General features: G+C 42.9%; 1 protein-coding gene across 2 annotated transcripts in view; it reads right to left on the bottom strand.

Annotated features, from left to right (window-relative positions):
* Window positions 1–1,688: 1,688 nt before the first annotated feature.
* Window positions 1,689–21,037, bottom strand: part of prrt4b (proline rich transmembrane protein 4b) — a 38,143-nt gene continuing 18,794 nt past the window's right edge. The window contains exons 3-4 of one of the 2 annotated variants that reach the window (XM_061714597.1): window positions 15,606–15,701; window positions 1,689–3,843 (exon numbers count right to left, since the gene is read on the bottom strand). In XM_061714597.1, coding sequence (XP_061570581.1) covers window positions 2,039–3,843; window positions 15,606–15,701 — 1,901 coding nt within the window. In that variant the 3' untranslated portion in view covers window positions 1,689–2,038. The remainder of the gene's footprint in view (window positions 3,844–15,605; window positions 15,702–21,037) is intronic. The other variant, XM_061714596.1, reaches the window with a different exon arrangement.

Genomic DNA, 21,037 nt, shown 5'->3' with positions numbered 1-21,037 from the left:
GGGCTGCTGTCTTTTCAGGGCTGCCGGGGGTCCTTCAAGAGTCTTAAAAGTCTTAAATTCCACTTTTGCTAAAATAAGGTCTTTAAATGTCTTCATTTGTCTTGTAATTTAAGAGGGAATGTATCCAGTCATTAAAAAGTTGTCTTACTTTGAAAAGGAAAAGTTTTATTGTTTTGAGGAGAAATAAACCTGTTTTCCAGTTGTTAGACGCATCAGTCAGGGTTGCCAGGTTGGGCGGATTTCAGCCCAATTGGGCTGGTTGATAGAATCTGGCCTGCTTTTCCTGATTTTTTTTTTTTTTTTTGAAAGTTGCCTTTACGGCAGAGAAAAGTAGAAACTTACATAATAAACTCACTAATATTTTATTATATATATATATATATATATATATATATATATATATATATATATATATATATATATAATGTCTTTATTTGTCTTAAATCTCAATCCAAGGGTCTTAATCTTAGAGGGAATGTATCCAGTCATTAAAAAGTTTATTTCATCGTTTTGAGGAGAATCTCCTGCAAAGTTCTAAATCTGTTTCCCAGGTTGGGCAAGGTTCAGCCCAATTGGGCTGCTTTTCCTGGTTTTTACTAAATATTTAGGAGAAATTATCAACAAAAAAGTTTCTATTATGGCATCATCATTAAAAAGTTTTCTTACACTTGGAAAAGGGAAAAGTGATGGCCGGTGGGGGAGCGTGGGCGTCCTTCCAGGGGCCGGCTCTGCTGGTCCTGCCTCCTGGCTTCGGCCTCTGCTCCCCCTCCTCCCCCCCCTACACCATTCATACGCACATAGGCGAAGGGGCGGGGGGGTCCGGGTCGTGGGGGGGCATTGTCCCGCGTGGCCCGGCACTCCCCGCCTCACGGTTTTAACAACACTGTAGACACTGCACATTCAACACTTAATAAATACATTTGACAAGGACACTTAGTTCGGGAGGGGGGGGTCGGTGTCAAATTGATACCTTGTCCTCCCCCTCCCTGTTGTTATGGCATTAATCACATGCACTCAACACCAGGGTCGGGAGGGGGTCCCACATCACCCGCGTTCCCTCGCCGGCCTGGGATAGGTGGGTCGGGATACCCGGGCCTGGCGGGGCTCGCCGCGCAGCCTGGGGTGCCTTCTGGCGGTGCTGGACCCCCCCCGGGGAGGGGGAAACGGTGCGTGATTGTGCGTCTTCGTCGGTGAGAATGCGGTATGAAAGGGTCCTGCCATGGAGGATTTGGGCCTCCATTGGCAGGACAACAAAATGTATTATTAATTATACAAAGATGGTTATAAATATTATTATCTTATATATTATTTGTATTATCATTATTGTGTCTAGTATATTATATTATTATTAGTATAGATATCGGATAGGTGAATGGAGGAATGAATGGGATGGCTGGGTCTGGGGGCCTCTGTTGTCGGGCCTGCGCGGGTGTCGCCTTGTTGGGGGGTTTCCTCTCTCCGGGCCCGTCTCCGGTCCCCCCCGCGGCCTCGTCGGGTTTTACATCACGTCTGGGCTGGAACCTGTCAGCCAGATCTGGCAACCTCGACCTCAGCGCTGGATTTCTTAGTGACTTATCTTTTTCATTGTAAATTTAGTTTGAAAATGGTCTTAAAAAGTTTCTAAATTTACCTCAGACCTTATGTGGATTTCACTTCAAACCCAAAAGAAATGGAGGCAAAAAGTGTTATAAAAGCAAAGTTTATTAAACGACAAATAGAGCAATAGAGTTATATTCAAACATAAATAAATTAGTACACCAGTCGGAGGCGGAGGATGCTGTTTATGGGATAGAGGAGTGGAGCTTGCTGATGTCGGCCAGCAGAGGGCGCGCGGCGCCGCGTTCTGAGTCGCCTCAGTATTTAACTCAGCTGTTCTATCGGAATGTTGGAGCGCAGTTAAAAACATTTTGTACAAATCTTTTGAACATGTAAAATGTACAAATAATCCTCTTGGCACTTTTGAGACTCTTAAGATGTGAAGCCGGCGTGCTGGAGAGTAAAGACACGGGACGAATCAATCAAATCAGTCATTGATAGTCTATAGGTCGATGGTTTCGCTGCAGATGCTCAGGGCGTCGATCTGCCGGCAGACGGTGATGAATTCCTGCTGGACGCACCGATCCGGGCTCGACGGCGCCCCCAGAGGCCGGTATGGGCCCGGCGGGTTGGGCGGCACCGGCGGTGCCGGGGGGCGCGGCCTGGCGGGCCGCTCCGGCGCCGGACACAGGACCAGCGAGCAGGAGGAGGTGCTTCCCCTCCAGGAGCCGCTGGACGGCGGCGACGCGGCGGCGGGGGCGAGGGGGGCGTCGCCCTGACCCGGCCCGGCCCCGGACGCCACCTCGGAGCAGGACGAGGTCCGGTACAGGCCCGCCGGGCCGAAGAGGCTCATGGGAAACAGGGCGTCGCTGAAGAGCGCCTCGTCGATGCTGCGGCGCAGGTTGATGGGCGACGGCGGGCGTAAGTCGGCGGTGGAGTCGCTAGCGAAGGAGGAGCCGCCTGAGGGCACGCCGGGCTTCTCCGGGTCCGGGTCCAGGTCCAGGTCCCGGTAGGCCAGGGCCCGGTTGCTGTGGTACAGCAGGTCCAGGCCGTTCAGGCTGCCGGCCAGCCGCTCGTCCATCAGCGTGTAGAGCGGCAGGCTCTCCGTCTCGCCCAGCCCCGCGCCGTCCACGATGGCCAGCTTCTCCCGCGGGCTCAGCGCCCACTGGTAGCTGCCGCCGGGCATGATGGGGGATTTGGCCGCCAGCAGCTCGGTCCAGCAGCCGGCGGCGCCGCCGGGCGGCTGGTCGGAGCAGTAGATGGGCGCGGCCACCGCCGCCGCCAGCGATAGCGCCACGCCCAGCTCGCACAGCCGGCAGGCGAGCTGGAAACCCCACCAGGGCCAGGGCCGGAACCCGCCCTCCCCGCCGGCCACGCCCACGGCCGTCAGCATGGCGTAGAGCTGGAGCCCGGCACATGCTAACGAGAACGCCGCCGCCAGGCACACGGTGGCCGCCGCCCGGTTCCAGTCGCGGCTCTCGGCGAAGGGGCAGCGGTTGTAGCGCTCGGCCGGCGTGGGCGACGTGTTGTTCAGGTGGTAGATGTGCTTGGCGTCGGCGCGGACGTACACGTAGAACACGAAGTAGGCGGCGGACAGGAAGCTAGCCAGCGCCACGAAGGCGCCGCGCGAGACGAGGGACAGGAAGAGGCAGAGCGGCGGCTTCTGGCGGTAGAACCGCAGCAGGGTGACGGGGCCAAAGGCGGCGGCGAAGTGCAGCGTCACCAGCAGCGCTAGGACGCACGGGCGCTGGAAGGCGGAGTAGGATAGCTGCATGCGAGAGCGCATCGACAGCAGCAGGAAGACGAGTCCGAACGCCGCCGTCAGGCACGGAAACGGTGCCTCGGCGAGCAGCAGCCGGGCCTCGGCGGACGGGACGCGGCCGTGACGGCCGTAGGGGTCGTAGAGCAGTGAGAAGGAGCGAGTGGCGCCGGCGGCTAGCAGGAACAGGCTGACCAGGGCGAAGTAGCCGCAGCCCGACGGGCAGCGCAGCGGCAGGCACAGCAGGTTGAGCGCCGCCGCCAGCGCCAGTGCGGCGAAGACGCAGCCGGCGCCGTACACGTGGGCGTCCCAGGCCCGGCCCCAGACCGCCATGGCGCCGCTCCAGTCCGGGTACAGCGGCACCAGCAGGAGCGGAGACGGCGGTGGCGGCGACGGCGATGAGGGGGCGTCGCCCGACCGGTTGGTGGCGTTGGGGGCGTGGTCAGGGCCGCAGAGCCCCGAACGATCGCTGTTGCAGTCTGGGAGCAAGGTGGCGGCGCCGGGCGAAACGCTGGACATCGGGTCCTCGGAGTCCGGCGCCGGAGAACCTGCAAAAGACGGGAAACGGCGTTTTAGTAGAACCTCAAGATGCACAAAGGTGATGTCAGAGTCTCCGAGGAAACACACTTGAGGAACGGCTACCAACAACCTCACCTGCTGAGACGGAATCGCTTTTGGCTGTGTATGGATAAAGGGTGTCAAATTAGCGCGTTGTATTTAATTAATTACAGGCATATTTAGCTATGTTTTTAATCGCTTAATCTATTTTTCAATTTGTAACTTTACTGTTTCTGTTTGCAAGTTGCCTTTATTTTGAAATCTGTGCTTGAGTTGTGGGCGGAGAACAACGGTCCGTCCCACCTTGAAGTGGACACTGATTGGCTGCCCCTGTGTTTGGCCGTGGTTTATACTAAATTTTTAACTTTATAAGGCACACTTGTTGTTATATATCAATATTTTGATCTGGCACAATAATGTAATGAATTTAAAGGAAAACACCCCAAATTGAGGGCTTTTCTCAGCAATTTTAGGTGGGATTAAAAAAGATTCATTAGATTAATTAATTACAGATCTTAATTAATTAATCGCCAAAAAATGTTAATCGCTTGACAGCACTAGTTTGGATATGTGCTCCCATCAGACATATTGTTTTATGTGGATGTTGTTGCTTATTGTTATATTCACACATGATGGAAGTTTTCCCGGTGTTGGGTGCGCCAGGCTTTTATTGTGAAATAACTTCCGGTCTGACCGCTACACGGACTACACGTTTTTTTTACAACGAGCTCTGTGTACGGAAAGTGAGTCGACGGATATAAAATACGTACTACAGTCTTGAGAAGTAAATAAATACTACGTAGGAGAATACGGCGTGATCCTTCCTCAATATGGCCCAAAAATTAACTCGAAAAACAGAAAAAAATTATACCTAAAACAGGGTGAAAAAAAATTAAAATACCACGAAAAACAGGAAAAAATAAAAATTATCCCGAAAAAATACAATTTTTAATACGAACCATCATCGTCTACTTCTTTTTTTTTTCTTTGTTTTAGTTTTTTTTTAGCTTCAGCTTGCATTAATGAGCGTTCCCCCAACAGCTTTCTGCAAATATTTCACAATAAAAGCATTTTAAAGAAATGAATGGTGTATTCCCACTGAAACTAGGGGGCTATTAATTTGAAAGGGATGCAGATTGTGTTACGTTAACTTCAACAAAGCAAACGAGTGCAAGATTTCTTATTAAAATACAACGAATTACACTTGTCAAGAGTAAAAGCAGGTCATGTGACCCTCCTTAGTTTAGATAGATAAAGATCTCGGTCACATTTGAGTAAAATAATAATGAATTTCCATAAGTCTCAGAGGATCTTTTAAAAAAAAATATATATATATTTTATTATCACAGACCCCTTGCAGTTACAGCCCGGACCACTAAGGGTCGGCGGATATATATATATATATATATATATATATATATATATATATATATATATATATATAATTAATAAAATAAATATATGATATATACAAATATATATAATATATATTATATATTCAAAATATATATATATATATATATATATATATATATATATATATATATTATATATATATTATATATATGCCTTTTGACCAACATAACCATTAATATATATGCAGAAGAAGGAAAAAAATTAAAAAAAAACAGGTTTGAGTTCTCGCGTGACCTCTTACGAGGGGGGTCAGCAAAGGGTCAGCAAAGGTCAGGGCTGAAGACTCTCCTCGGCTCTGGTCCGTTCTGTTTTCTGCCATGGCGTTGAACCCAGCGGTGAAGCCGAGCCAACACCTGGGGGAGGCATCAGGCTCTGCGGCGGGTCGGAGGTGTGGACGGGCCGACGCCGGCGCCGCAGGCTCTCCGGCCTTCAGCTCTTAAACTGACGAGGTCTAATTTGTGTCCCACGCAGGGCTAAAAGCAGGATGCATGTGGTTCTGCAGCGTCGCTTTGAGACCTGCTGGCTCCTCGTTTATGGGTCGTCTCTCTCTCTCTCCGTCCTGTCCTGCTCTTTCTTTCTCTCTCTGATTATTTCCCTTCGACGCCGGCCTCTGCTGACGGGTGACTCCCTTTAGGTGGGACCATCAAAGGGAGGGTCGTCTGCAGGAAATGATGCATTCTTCTGCTGAACTTTGCCTCTCAAGCGCACGGATCCATTATTATGTTGTCTATTATGAGGATTTCCCCAGAGTTTCTGTGTCCCTGAACTAGACTAGTCTGGGTCTCTCCAGGTCTCAGACTCGGATAACTGAGAGTCCGTTGCACCGAGGTGACAGAATCTGGTGATCAACAGTTCTTCCTCTTGTTTATGTACAGTTTTGTAAACTATTTGTATTTTGTGTTTGATTTAATGGTTTGGTGCATCTGCATGTGTCTGTATTTAATTACAGTCTTGTGTTTATAACGGCCTTGTTTGAATAAATATATGAATAATATTTGCATATCGTTGTGATTGATAAGCATCAGGTCCATTTCAGTGATGCTGATATAGTGTAATCTGATTACTATAATGGTAAATAATGTAATTTCAATCTTTAATATTTAAAATTCAGGTTTCATCTCCAAATTCGGTCCAATTTAAATCAGTAACATTTACTATTCCTTCTTTTCTGAGGTGGAGGGGGGTGTTGGAGCTGGTTATTCTGCTAGAGGACTTTGGGACTAGTTAGTAGTCGTGTCAATCCTTAAAAGCACTGGAGTCAATCCTCCAATAGTGTAGAAATAGCGGTAGTGCAGTCGCCACACATATCTGATCTCAGCTGATGGATGAAAACATTTATAGTGAGTTCAACATCATCATCCACTTCTCTGTGTTATTGAGCTGCAGTTGAAAACAAGCTCATATGGAAACTAGCTGAACCAGGATGATGTTCTACAATCACGCAGAATCAGGAAATAAACAGGTTTCTCTTTGGTCTCGGTCTGGAGCTGAACTAGTCTTGGTCTTGATACTTTCTGGTCTTGGTCTCGGTTTAGGGGCTTGACTACAAATCTACTGTGGGGTCAGTTTGGGGTTTGAATCCCAACGAATGCTGGTGAACATTTAGGTGTTTCAGTTTCTCTCTGCAGCAGATTTCTTTCTAGGAGTCATAAAGATGTAAAACCTCAGAGAATACGAGCCGACGCCAGTCTCCTCGCCGCCCTGAGCATCATCAATGATGACAAAGCAGTGATTGATCCTTGTCTCTCTTTTTGTGCCGATGCATCGGTTTAATCAAGAACCGATGGTTCCTTACTGCTCCCTCGAGCATCTTTCCCATAACGACCAGCTTTGTGTGGCTCTGCTGAGAGCAGATTAGACGAGGACGAGGCTTGTGAGAGGATTCTCAGGGAGAAAACCACTGGATTAGACTTCCTGTTCCTCACTGACGTACGTCTGCCTGCTTTTTATTTCTGAACTCGCACAGAAATGTTTTACGAGCTGCAGATACGACGGCTGCCGGTTTCCTGCCAAAACAAGACCAATAAACCCAAAACTAGCGGGTCGGCACGGCTGCCAAGCGCCAAAAACCGCAGACGGTGTAAGAAGAACTGGATAACCCCCTTGTGATGTCACCCGTAAGTTTTATGGAGAGCAAAGTGACGACAGCTGGCTGTCAATCAAATGTCCACGCCCCCTAATTCTGCTAAAGTTTTACTCCTAGTTGTCAAAACAAATGTTGGAACAATTTCTGCTCTAAGGTTTTGACGTGCAAATTGATGGAGCTGGACTGGTTTCTGGACCAGCCCCTAGTGGCCGGCGGAGGAACTGGGAGGTTTTTGTACTTCCTGGTTGGATTTTGTGGGCGGAGCCTGAGCTGCTTATGCGATGGATGGAGATGGAGAAGATGGAGAAGATGGAGAAGAGCACTTTCTGGGAAAATTCACATCCATAAATGTAAATTCCAAAACTCTTCTCCATTATTTAAGTTGTTTTTGAAGTTGATTATTATCTCAAGTCTCTTAAGTTAATTACAAATAAGAAATGTATATCAATGATGGATATCCATTCTGAGATTTTCAATCATTACGCTGTCACAAATATAATTCTAATTTTATGCAAGATATTATGAAGTCTGTCACACCAAGGTTTCTTTTATGTATTTTTTTTTCTTTTTATTTATTTTATGTATTTATTTTTTTTCTAATTTTCTTGTTGTTGATGATGCATGACTGTACTCTGTGCTGCTGATGTTGCACAGGTTGTGAACTGAAATGTCTGATTGTTGTACATTGTTTTAGATTGCAAACTTTCAATAAAACATAAAAAATTAGCACTTTCTGAGGAATATCTGATTTTTTTGGAGAAAAAATCAAAGAACGAGTGTTGAGCTGCCAATAGTGGCCTTGTTGAATCTAAAGTTTACAATACTTCAAGTTTAGACTCTGTATTTTCAGTTCAGAGAACAATCAAATGCTCCAGAAGCTTAATCTCATTAGAAACTCTGTTATTAGCGTCCTGAAACGAGGTTTTCTGCTCCAGAGGCAGCGTGGGAAACACGGTGCGTTAAATAAACACACAGCTGGGGGTATTTTCAGCGTGGGGGGGCTGGTAGATAAACCGGGTGGAGCCGGGCGGCTGTTATGTCAGGGACTCGTCCGCCCGTCGCCTGTTTGCTCTCCGGGGCGACGGCCGAGTGGAAAACGTGACGGCTGCTGAACGAGAGCCACGTTTGTCTCTTTTATCTGACGGATGACAGCATTGTGTTCCAGCCTGGTCATGTGATGCATTCCTGTGGGAAGCCCCTCCCACTGGGGACGGCCGACGCCCTAGACGCCGGCTGGGTCGCCCGGGGAGATGGTTCTGGTACCATAGAGGTACCGGACTGCATGCAGGGCCTACAGTCTGACAGAGTGATGCCCTGACGGTAAACCCGCCGCGTTGCCAGATCTGGCCGTGTGAAAAACGAGTGAAAAACTGGCCAAAATCCATGAGATTTATATCTTTTATGACCATTTCCAGCACATTCTGTCACAGTTTGGTTTCAGTTCCTGTTTTATTTTGAAAAACCTGTGTCTTTGTGTTTCAGTTTTGCCTAGACTTCCCTGATTCCCATCTGCCCTGATTGTCTGCACCTGCGTCTCGTCAATCCGTCTGTATATATCTGGTCTTGTCTCTCCCTTGATCTCGGTCCGTACTGTTTTCCACCCTACTTGTGTCCTGCCATGTTTTTGGATTTTTTTGCGCTCATATTTCAAACTTTTAGAGTTTTATCCCATGAAACCGAACCAGGACGGGGAACCAGCACATCCCACATCCACAAGGTCCTGTTCTGGTACAGGAGGCCTTTACCTTTACAGGTCCAATTACCGCACTAATCCCTACACCACTGCTGACTAGAGCATGCTTCTACTAGTGATGCACCGAAATGAAAATTTGTGGCCGAAACCGAAAATAATAATAAACACTTGGCCGAATACCGAACAATGGTTCTTTGCAGTTTTTCATTTATTTTAAATTTTTTCACCATTGCATAAATCAAATAAATGTGCAGTGAAATACCCGCCAGTCACAATTTGTCTTACTGTACTTATTGTATTTTTTTTTCTCATAATCCTTTTTCAATTTATCCCGTTCAAATCCAGTTAATCGGGTCGTGTTGGGCTGATCTCCGCAATTTGAAGCCTTGTATAATAATTGTAAAAATCTGGGTTATTTTCTTGGAGGATCTCGTCATATCAGACAGTGAGGGTTCGTTCACCGCATCGGTAGTACGGGCCCTTTTCTCTGCTGTGCGTCCCGTCACCGTCTCCATCACCAAGCGGTTTCCCAAATCCAACTCAGCCTGGATCATTTCTCATGTCTTCTGCTTTTTCCCACATCCAAGTAATGATCTGACATGCTGACATGTTTGCTGCATTTAACACCGCACGCCCCTCACTCCACGCTGTTCGCTGTTTGATTGCATCATCTAACACGCCGTTATTAATTGTTCGTTTTTTTTCCCACTTATTCCACCGAACACCGAAAGTGTTTTTTTGCTATTTTCGGCCGAACAATTTCGGTTACCGAACATTCGGTGCATCCCTAGCTTCTACCTATCTGTAATCGGTTTGTACTTCTAATGTTGTTCTGTTTGTGTTGTTTTCATCAACTATGGAGGAATCATCCACCCCGGCCTCCCTGGTGAGGTCTATGGAGAGAGGGGGTCCGTTGGATCCTTGGACCAGCTCTACACCTTCAGCCGGGTCCTGTAGGGATCATGTGCCTTGTGGACTTGGAGAAGGCATGTAATCGTTTCCCCTTGGGTCTCCTGTGGGGGAAGGGGGGTTCTCTGGGAGTATGGGGGGGCAGAATCGCTAATATTGGTTGTCTGGTCCCCAGACCTCCAGTAGGGCTTGGCGATTTTGGACAAAAATAAAATCCAGATTTTTTTCTCTGAAAACCCGATTTTCGATTTCGATTTAGATTTTTTTGGTAAAACTACAAAAGACAATGGAATAAATTGTTTCAAATATTTTATCTTTATTTTTAAAGAAAAATAGCAAACAAATTTGCCTATTGGGAATGAAGTGCAATTGAAAGATACTGTAAATCCTCCTTGAGTTTAGTAAAGTGACAACATTTACAATTTTCTTGACCAAACAAAGATGACTAGACGAGCTCTGTCTGTAATGCAGCCAGCTGCAAAAAAGGAAAATGGATTTTCTGATTTTCCTTTTTTTAACATCGTTAGATTTAAAATCGATTAATCGTACAGCCCTAACATCCAGTATCAGAGCTTGTTCTGAGTTTCCAGGAAGGGTTAGACTCTGCAAAGGTCGCCCGATGTCGCTGTTTGCAGATGATGTAGTTCTGTTGGCTTCTTCAGGTTTAGGGATCAGCACCTGCAAATCCGACACCACGATCCTCAGCTGGATCTCTTTCTGGGTCGGAGGCTCAGATTTCTATCCCCCGACCCATTTTATCTCGCTGGTGAATCCTTAGAGGGTCCTGACCCATAAACGGTCCATTTGATGAAGCTGAAGGAGTCTCCTGGTGGCGTGGACACGACCTGTGATTGGCTGATGTATCTCCAACCTGGCGGCTCCGCGGAGCTCTGATCCGATTGGTTTTCACCTCCTGAAGGAAGTCAGATCATTCAGAGAACGAGGCCGTGCATTCGGGAAGCTCGTTAGAAACGCCTTTTAAACGGTTTATGCACGGATCGCTGTCAGAATCTGACGTGATACCTGAAAACCAGCCCCGCCCACGTGTTCAGGTCCAGGTTCCTGTTTCAGGGAGATTACTGATGCCGTTCCGCTCCCTCGCTCCCGACACCATAGACGAAGCAGCGTGGCACATTTGACAGGTCTATTTTTAAAAACACCACCTGACATCATCTGCTATTCTGGGCGAGCTAATGTGGGTTACATCTGCTCCGCTGAACTGGGCCAAGACTGGATCTCTGAACGAGCCTCTGATCAGAAATAATCAGCACGACTCACTCGTGCACGAGCCGGAGCTTGAAAGGTCTTTCTGAATTATGACGACCTTCACGGTGGCTGAGTGCTATTTTCCTCTCCCTTTGTCTTTATTGACCACGTATTGATCAGCCGAAGGAAATAACCTTGCTATAGTGTTGTCATTTTGTGAGCTTTAAGAAATACAGCCACATCTTTACTGCTGACTCCGCCTATATGGATCATAGGGGGCGGAGTCTGTGACATCACAGGGTCCAGTGAACCTGAATGGCTCCCTGAATGAGAAATAAACCCACAGTTTGACTTTTTGAGCTGATGGGAACCGCAAACTAGGGATGGGCGGTATGGACTAAAAAATGTATCACAATAATTTCTGGCATTTATCCTGATAACGATAAAAATGACGATAAACAAAATACCAAATCAACTCCACCTTTGTAACTATAAATCTATCACCACATTCAGTCTTTGGAGCCAAATCACTGCTCTAAAAGATACTAAATACTACTAAATGTCATCAATGGGAATTTATCTTTCTTTCTTTCTTTCTTTCTTTCTTTCTTTCTTTCTTTCTTTCTTTCTTTCTTTCTTTCTTTCTTTCTTTCTTTCTTTCTTTCTTTCTTTCTTTCTTTCTTTCTTTCTTTCTTTCTTTCTTTCTTTCTTTCTTTCTTTCTTTCTTTCAAGCTGATTTCTTTCTTTCTTTCTTTCTTTCTTTCTTTCTTTCTTTCTCTTTCTTTCTTTCTTTCTTTCTTTCTTTCTTTCTTTCTTTCTTTCTTTCTTTCTTTCTTTCTTTCTTTCTTTCTTTCTTTCTTTCTCTTTCTTTCTTCTTTCTTTCTTTCTTTCTTTCTTTCTTTCTTTCTTTCTTTCTTTCTTTCTTTCTTTCTTTCTTTCTTTCTTTCTTTCTTTCTTTCTTTCTTTCTTTCTCTTTCTTTCTTTCTTTCTTTCTTTCTTTCTTTCTTTCTTTCTTTCTTTCTTTCTTTCTTTCTTTCTTTCTTTCTTTCTTTCTTTCTTTCTTTCTTTCTTTCTTTCTTTCTCTTTCTTTCTTTCTTTCTTTCTTTCTTTCTTTCTTTCTTTCTTTCTTTCTTTCTTTCAAGCTGATTTCTTTCTTTCTTTCTTTCTTTCTTTCTTTCTTTCTTTCTTTCTTTCTTTCTTTCTTTCTTTCAAGCTGATTTCTTTCTTTCTTTCTTTCTGGCTCATTTCCTTCCTTCCTTCCTTCCTTCCTTCCTTCCTTCCTTCCTTCCTTCCTTCCTTCCTTCCTTCCTTCCTTCCTTCCTTCCTTCTTTATAACTTTATTTATCGTTTTTACCGTGAGATGACAAATTCTTACCGTGGGGAATTTTTTTCACGGTATATCGTGAACAGTAAAATATCACCCATTCCTACTACAAACACACAAAAATAACATGTCACCTTTAAATAAATAAGTCAGGTGGGATGGGTCGTTTATAAAGAGATGCTTTTAGCCTTTTCAGCCTTGGTTTCAGCCTTTGTTTAAGGCATTGATGTGCAGATATGAAGCACTGCACATGCATGCATGCATGCAGGGCATCAGCAGAAAGCTCTTCTGGGAGCAGACGAGGTCAGGCATCAGCGGCAGCAGACATTGATTTATGTCAGATTCGGCGTGACGGCAAGGGGCTGCAAGGTTGGGCAGGCCGGAGCAGCTTAAAGGGGCATTTCAGGGTTAAAACACACATGAGGTGTTTTCAGCAGCCAGGACGAAGGGGAGCTGCCTTCGGGTTTGCAGCTAAATGACAATCAGGGAGTCAAAATTACTTAATAGATATTTTAACCAAACCTGCAGAAAAACGGGGGCTTTATTAACTCTATTGTGTAGAAAAAAAAGGACAGATTCATGCAAGTTTGTAAAGGTGAACATGTGCAAAAGGAGGTTCACTGCTGTTATGTATATATTATGGATATAGATATGTTATATGTAGGTATATTGAGTTATATTATACGTACAGTATTTATATATCTATATCTCTATTAATATATATTGATTTATAGTTATATGTAGATATGTTGATGTATAGATTTATAGTTATTTTTATGTATATACAAGACTGTCTCAGAAAATTTGAATATTGTGATAAAGTCCTTTATTTTCTGTAATGCAATTAAAAAAACAAAAATGTCATACATTCTGGATTCATTACAAATCAACTGAAATATTGCAAGCCTTTTATTATTTTAATATTGCTGATTATGGTTTACAGTTTAAGATTAAGATTCCCAGAATATTCAAATTTTTTGAGATAGGATATTTGAGTTTTCTTAAGCTGTAAGCCATGATCAGCAACATTAAATAATAAAAAGCTTGCAATATTTCAGTTGATTTGTAATGAATCCAGAATGTATGACATTTTTTGCATTACAGAAAATAAAGGACTTTATCACAATATTCAAATTTTCTGAGACAGTCCTGTACATACAAATGAGTATTATATCACTATATTGAATAGTTATTAAAGTAGGGGTGTTTTGTTATGTGTGTTTTATAAGTAAGCTTATTGAAACTCGTTATATGTAAGAATGTATGTAAGATTGAGGGGTAGGACTCGATAAGTGTTACTTCAATATATATATATATATATATATATATATATATATATATATATATATATATATAATTTGTACTTTTTTGTGTTCTTTTTTAAATTTTAACATGCATGTTCGAAATGAATAAATCTTCAAATCTGAATCTGTTAGAGTCTATTAACCAACCTGAGTCACGTTTTGCTGCAGGAGCTGTAACTTTACCGCACTAACACTCCTTTTCCATCTCGTTTTAGACTTGCTGTTGTTTTATCTCGGGCCTGGCTGGACCGGAGCGGATCAGCTGATCCGGGCTGGCACAGAAACCCGCCCGAGTTAGCTGATATAATGAGATGAGCATCTGCAGATCAAAGCAGCCGAAGCGTATCAGCGTCCAGCAGCTCCGGCTGCTTTTTCTGTGGTTTTTTTGTTTTTAAAAAGGGAGCCGCTGTCACCGGACCAGCACTTATTTATGTGGGAGCCGCTCCAGGGATGGAACAGTTCGGTGGGGGGGGGCATTGTTCCCCGTCCTCTCTGAAATAACAGTTTCTACTCTCCCACTGGAGGCAATTAGTTATCAGAGTAGTTTATCAGAGTTTTCTGATGGACTCGGAGGCCCGGGACCGGGTCAGAGGTCATTAGGGATGGGAATTGATACGATTTTTACGATTCCAATTCCATTTTTGATTCTGCTTACCGATTTGGTTATTTAACAATTCCCTTATTGCTTCCCATTTGGGAAAAAAAGGGCAACAATGAGGCAAATGGCGCTAATAGGATAGGGAGTGTTCACTAGTTAATTAGTTACCTGCAGTATTATTAGCCAAGGACATGCTAACGTTGCTAATGCTGCTGGAAAACGCAACATTCCTTGATCGTTATTGCTGTTGTGTGCGCAAATATTCTTGCATGTTGGTAGTATTTCCTCCCGTTGATGAAATATCCACTTAGCAATAGGGCTGGGGATCGATTAAAATGTCAAAAATCGATTTGATTCTTAATATTCAGAATCGATTATCACGTTTTTGATCTGATTCGATTCCGATATTGATTTGGGTTAGTGTTATTAAAACTGTTTTTTGAGCTGTTGCATAAATTATGACTGTAGTTATGCAACATATAAATACTAGTATTATATTGAGATTCAACAGCAAGTATTGGCAGCTAATGATGCTGTAAGGACCAATCACCTCCCAGAATGCTGATAGAACTGCTTTCAGAAACATTGTGGGTCAAAATTATCAAACAGATCCAGGGAGGAAACAGAGACGGATGAAATCATTTTTATTTTTTCCCATTTATGAGAATTTGATTTTTAGCATTTTATGCTAATGTAACCCCAAAACAGTATATAAAGCAAAGAAATATAGACAATTTATGCAATTATAACTGAAAACTTTAATGTTTTCATACCTTTAAACATATTTAAAGGCAAAAACATGACACTGGTTATTCTTATATCCAACAAAACATTCCTTTTTTGGGCATAAACAAAAAAATACCAAAAGTTTTAATGTAATGATGAAAAAAAATCGATCTTTAGAGAATCAATTTAGAATCAGAAAATCGATCTTTTCAACACAGGCCTACTTAGCAAGTATTGCAAGTTAGCCTGTTCTCGTCTTTTTTACTGAAATATAACCAGACTTTCGAGCGTTTGTATCGTTTGACGCCATATTTACTATCGACTGCTGGCTTACGCACGTTACGCAAAATGCGTGATGACGTCATACATGCTCACTGGAATCGAAGAGGGAATCGTTTAAAAAATATGCAGACGATTCCAAGGAATTGAAACACTGGGAACCAGTTCTGAACAAGAACCGGTTCTTTATTGCCATCCCCAGAGGTCTCACCTGTGGTCGGTGCGTCCAGCAGCTTCACCGGTGGAGTGGAGACGTCTGCCGGAGTCGTGTCCCGGTCCGACTCCTCCCCCTCCTCGGTCGGCGGCTCTGGCGGAGACACAGACTACGTTTACATGCAGTCAAAATTGGGGTTAAGGTCAATATTCCGATTATTGAAACATTGGGAATAATCTGTTTCCATGCGTGAGCAAACAGGGTTATCCCTGTATACATGGTAATTCATCATCTGGGATATCTGGATCAAACCAGCGACGCACGGAGAACATCATGATGCAATTCCCATCATTTCTGCTTCTTCCTCCTGTATCAAATCCATAACAACAATAACAGCAGCACGGCGGATAATGAACAGCCCAGTAGAAGTCGTTTTGTTTCTCAGCCCAGTAGAAGTCGCCTTTTTCAGCGTCTTCCAGCGGTGCTTGATCTGGTCTGGCGTTCTTACAAATCCTGCTTCGTGCAACTTTTCGCTCACCTTTTTTTGTAAATCTCTCTATCCCGGTACTTTCTACCGTCTACAAATGCCCAAATGTTCATATCTTCCAACTTCTAAAGCACTTAAAGTGCAATAATGGCGATGTGCAATAGGAATTAGCACTTTATAGATCTGACAATTAAAGCACTTTAAGAAGCAATGGGGCGATGTGCAATCTGCATCAGCACTTTACAAACTCTTGCACTTAAGCACTTAGCACTTTAACTTTACGGTCACCTACTGGTTTATCAATTGCAACTTGTTTTATTGCTGTCGTATCTATTAATGTTGTGTTTCATGTTGGTATGAATGTCATATCTTGTCTACTTTGTCTGCTGATGACTTTGTCCGATTCTGTGTCTGGCATTAATTTGCCGTGGGGATGAATGGTGGAAATTAGCCTCTGGCTACAACCATACATATTTACACTTGTGTCCATTAATATGTACAGTCCCTGTTTAACAAATAAAGTGAATTGAATCTTTCATTACATTTATGAAGTGATTAGTCTCCTCCTGGTCTTGCGTTTTATAAGAACTTCCTGGACTCAAAAGACCAAGATTCCTTGTGAAAAGAACATGCGCAGAAAACAAATTCCTGTTCCTTTTGGTGGGGATATCCCGTTAGGCGTTTACATGACCCAATATCCGGGTTAGAAAAGGAGTAACCCAGGGGTCATATTCGGGTTTTTAAAAACCGGAATATGAGCAAATTCCGGTTATTCAAAGGGGTTATTGGTGTTTACATGGCCGTGCAAAACCGGGTTATTGCTAATATTGCAGTTAGAAAAGGGTTTTTGACTGCATGGAAACGCAGTCATTGATTCACCTCTGAGTTGATCTCGCAGCGACCAGGATCTAATTTACCTCCTCGCCAGATCGGCCGACCCCGGAGCTCAGTTTAGTTTAGTTTAGTTTATAGGTCCTTTCAATTTCCACAACACAAATAATCCAAAGTACAGGGGTAAATCGTCAGTGTAATAAAAAAAAATGAGTGGTGGGACTCGATTAAAAAAATGTAATCTAATTAATTAGAGGCTTTGTAATTAATTAATCACAATTAATTGCATATCAATATTTGACACGAGAAGCAACATTTTTCAATTTAATTGGATTTTGGTGACTGAATCATTGAATTGACAAATAAATGAGCTTAAACAACAAAATTGTGTTTATTTTGATAACTGAGTTAACATAAAGTGCAATATTAATAATAGGAATATGATTGCATTGTCCACAAGGTACAAACTTAAATTTAAGTTAGCTATATTCAAGCTTTTTCAGGACTTTTTGTAAACTTTCTATGTCTTTTAAAAACATTTGTTTTTGTTTAGTAAAATTAAACAACCGCACTACATTCCAGAAAAGTGGAAAAGTCGAAACTGAACATTGTAAAATAGTTAAAATGTCCTTGGCATAAAATAAACAGACCAACAGTTAAACATAAAGTGCCCACCGATCCCAGCAACGACTTTCGGTTTCAGTTTCCATTGTTGTTTCTCGTGTTGAGTTCTGTGCATCAGTATTACGGGTAATTTATACCGGGAACCCGTGCAACGAGAAACCGTTTGGAGTGCAAAAGTAAATTGCGATTAAATGCGTTATTTTTTTTTGTTGTGATATTTTTCTGTAATTAACTAATCGCAATTAACGCAATAAAGTCCCAGCCCTAAAAAATATATATATTTTTGTGTGTGTGTGTATATATATATATATATATATATATATATATATATATATGTATATATATATATATATATGTATGTGTATGTATGTATATACACATACATACACATGTCCATAGGTACATGCCTATGTGTATTATACCTTTGTTTTATATATATTAATCATTTTGTATTTATTGGTGCTTTTGAATTGTAATAACGTGCTACACATTTTCATTTCTGTATCTAAGCTGTTCCACAGATTAACTCCTGTCACTGAGATCATCGTTGTTTAACTTTGGTTCTTGCCTTTGTTTTCCTGAACATATTTGTTCCCCTTAGTTCATATCGGCTAACTCTGCTTTGGAAGAGCTTCTGAATGCTGTCAGGAAGGGTTTTATTGTTGATTTTAAACATAAATTGCACTGTTTTAAGGTCTATTAAATCTCAGAATTTAAGGACATTTGAATTTATGAATAATCTATTTGTTGGTTCTCGATAATCTGCTTTGTTTATAACTGTAATGGCTCTTTTTTGTAAGATAGCTGCAGCAGAACCGGGGAACGGAGCATGTTTCCTAACCCAGTTCTGTCAGAGACGGGCCCGTCATCCACTCGGCCGCAGCGCCGGCCTCTGCGGTCCAATTACGCTGACATGCTAACACGAGGGCGGGTCTGCATCCCGGTCCGTCTCAGACCCGGAGTTCAACATGAAACAGCTCATCAGGAGCAGAAAGGGAAGAAGAAGAAGAAGAGAAATGAGGAATTAGTGACTACGAGACCCGGTGCTCTCGTTTTCATGAGGTTCAATGTGGGTCACCATGGAAACCAAGTGTTTCGGACCCCCCATAGCCTTCAGTAACCCAACCAATCACACGGTTATATGAGATATGGGGCAACAAGAAGATGGTAAACATTAATGAGTTTATTCTAACAGGAGGATGCTGACAAGAAGAAAAGTTTAATAGCAATTAATATTAACGGAGCCTCAAAGGATACCAGGGGGGGGGGGGTTATTATCCTAGCATCTACATTCATCTTGTGTTTTAATTGTCCCCATAGCGCTACGGCTCGGTCTTAAACAAAAAAACAAACAAAAGGGTGAAGAATGCTGATTTAAAAAGGGTAAACATGAAGTGGATTATCTCTTCCTTCATGGTTTTTATGAAACTACCATATTCTAACTTCAGCCATTTAGATTCCAGCCCGAGATTTTTAGTCATCATTACATGTCTATGTCATGTTTGACTTTACTGGTGAAGTTTGTTTCACAAATTAGATTTTAATCAACTAAGTACACTTACAAGTTACGTGGTCTTTTGTGTTCTGCTGCAAACTTTGCTGTTCTCTATTGTTTAAGTTGTGTTTTTGTATTTTGATTGTTGTACGGCGACCTTGAGTGCCAAGAAAGGCGCCTAACAAATGAAATGTATTATTATTATTAGGGTCCGAGCACTTACAGTACAGTGCGAAGGCCCTATCGTATCTGTAAGAGTTCTCATTTTTATTTCTATTTTCCTAGTTTTTATTTTTCGGACGAAAGGAGGGCCTTTTTTTCCCCCTAAACGTGCCCCAAAAGTCACCAAATTTTGCATGCAAGCCAGGCCTGGCGAAAATTTGATATTTAATGGTTTGCATTAATGGACGTGGCAAAATGGCTCAACAGCGCCCCCTAGAAAACTTTGTGGCTCAAACCAAACAGCGGTGGCCATGAGTGCGAGGGCCCGTTCATCGCTGCTTGCAGCTTTAATTATTTATTATTATGGTTTATCTGTTCCAGGGCCGGCACCAGGATTTTGGGGGCCCTAGACAAATTCAGACATCCTTAGGTGTATTAATAGTCCATGCAACTTAAAGGTGGCGCTACTAAGTTGATGGAAAATAGGGGTGTAACAATATATCGTACCACAAAATTTCGCAGTACAAAAACGTCACAATACGTGTCGTGGAGGTGATAATTATTAATATTAATATATTAATATTATTAATATGAATATATTGTGTTTACTAGTAACATCCTATTGGTGCAGTGGGATCACGTGACGACCGCGCCTCGACCCGCGGACCAAAATCTTCCTCCGCTCAGAAGAAACTAGTACCGTTTTGTAGTCCCGATCACGGGACTCTTGGGGGGTTTTGAGCTCTGAACTTTTACTTCTAAGGTAAGCATGAATCAATCTTTTTTATGATGTAAAGATTGTGTCGTCCCCAAAGGTGGGAGGGATGAAAGGATAACGGGGTTCACCTTACGGCCTCAGGCTGGAGCAGGTGAAGCTCTTAGCTCTGTCAGAAGATAAATAACAGTCATGTTGCATTTTGAGTTTCAGACTTTTCATAGTTTATTTATTTACTTTTATTTATTTATTTATATATTTTAGTTGTTAAATTTCTGGAAAAGAAAAAAGTCAAGTCATACATGAGAGAAACTATTCAATTTGTGGCAAAATATTTGTACTTGTATGAAACTGAAGATGCATAATGCAAACCTGACATTTACTTTTAGTTCAGTTTGTGGAAAATGGTTGGCCTGGCTTTCTCTTTAAAACTTAAACAGTTATAAAGCATTAGAAACTGTAACAATAGGGCAAACGTACAGTATTGTTTTGTATTTTCTTGTCTTTCAAATAAAAGACAATTTTTTCCTCATTCAAGGTTGTTAAAAAGATACTGCTATAATATCGTATCGTTATCGTGACCTCAATATCGTATATCGTACCGTTTCGTGAGATTAGTGTATCGTTGCACCCTTAAGGGAAAACATCACATCTTCATCCTGAGAGGACAGACTCCTCCTCCACTTCCTACATGAACCTGTGTCTGATTCCCACCATGTTGTGGGATCAGAATCTTGTTCCGGTTGGGTGAAGACCTGCTGGTGACTGTTTGAACCCGTGAACACTTGCGGCGTCGCCGAGGCGCCGCTCAAAGGACCTGGTTCTGCTTCTGTACTTGTTTTAAATCAGATCACAGCAGCGTCTCAGATCTGCAGCACTCGCGCCCATGACTCCAGATCTAATTACGCCTAACGAGATCTGCTGCTGCCAGCGGCTGAAGGACTCAAACACAAGCAGACGTGTGCGTCCACTCCCTCGATCATCTTCATAAAAGGTGTTTAGATGTAGAAGTAGTTATCGTGTCCTCTCTAACTTTCTGCATCCTTTCTGTGGCCAACGTTAACAACGGTCCCAGCAGCTTCTTTTTGTTTGCTGTGATTTGTTTTGTTTTTGACTATATTTATATATACACACAGTACTGGAGTTGAGGGGGGATGAGGGGGGATGGCATCCCC

The sequence above is a fragment of the Cololabis saira genome, chromosome 23 (assembly GCF_033807715.1).
Source record: "Cololabis saira isolate AMF1-May2022 chromosome 23, fColSai1.1, whole genome shotgun sequence".
Classification (NCBI taxonomy): domain Eukaryota; kingdom Metazoa; phylum Chordata; class Actinopteri; order Beloniformes; family Belonidae; genus Cololabis; species Cololabis saira.
Note: the sequence above shows the minus strand (reverse complement) of the source record. Positions and strands in the feature narration are given on the sequence as shown.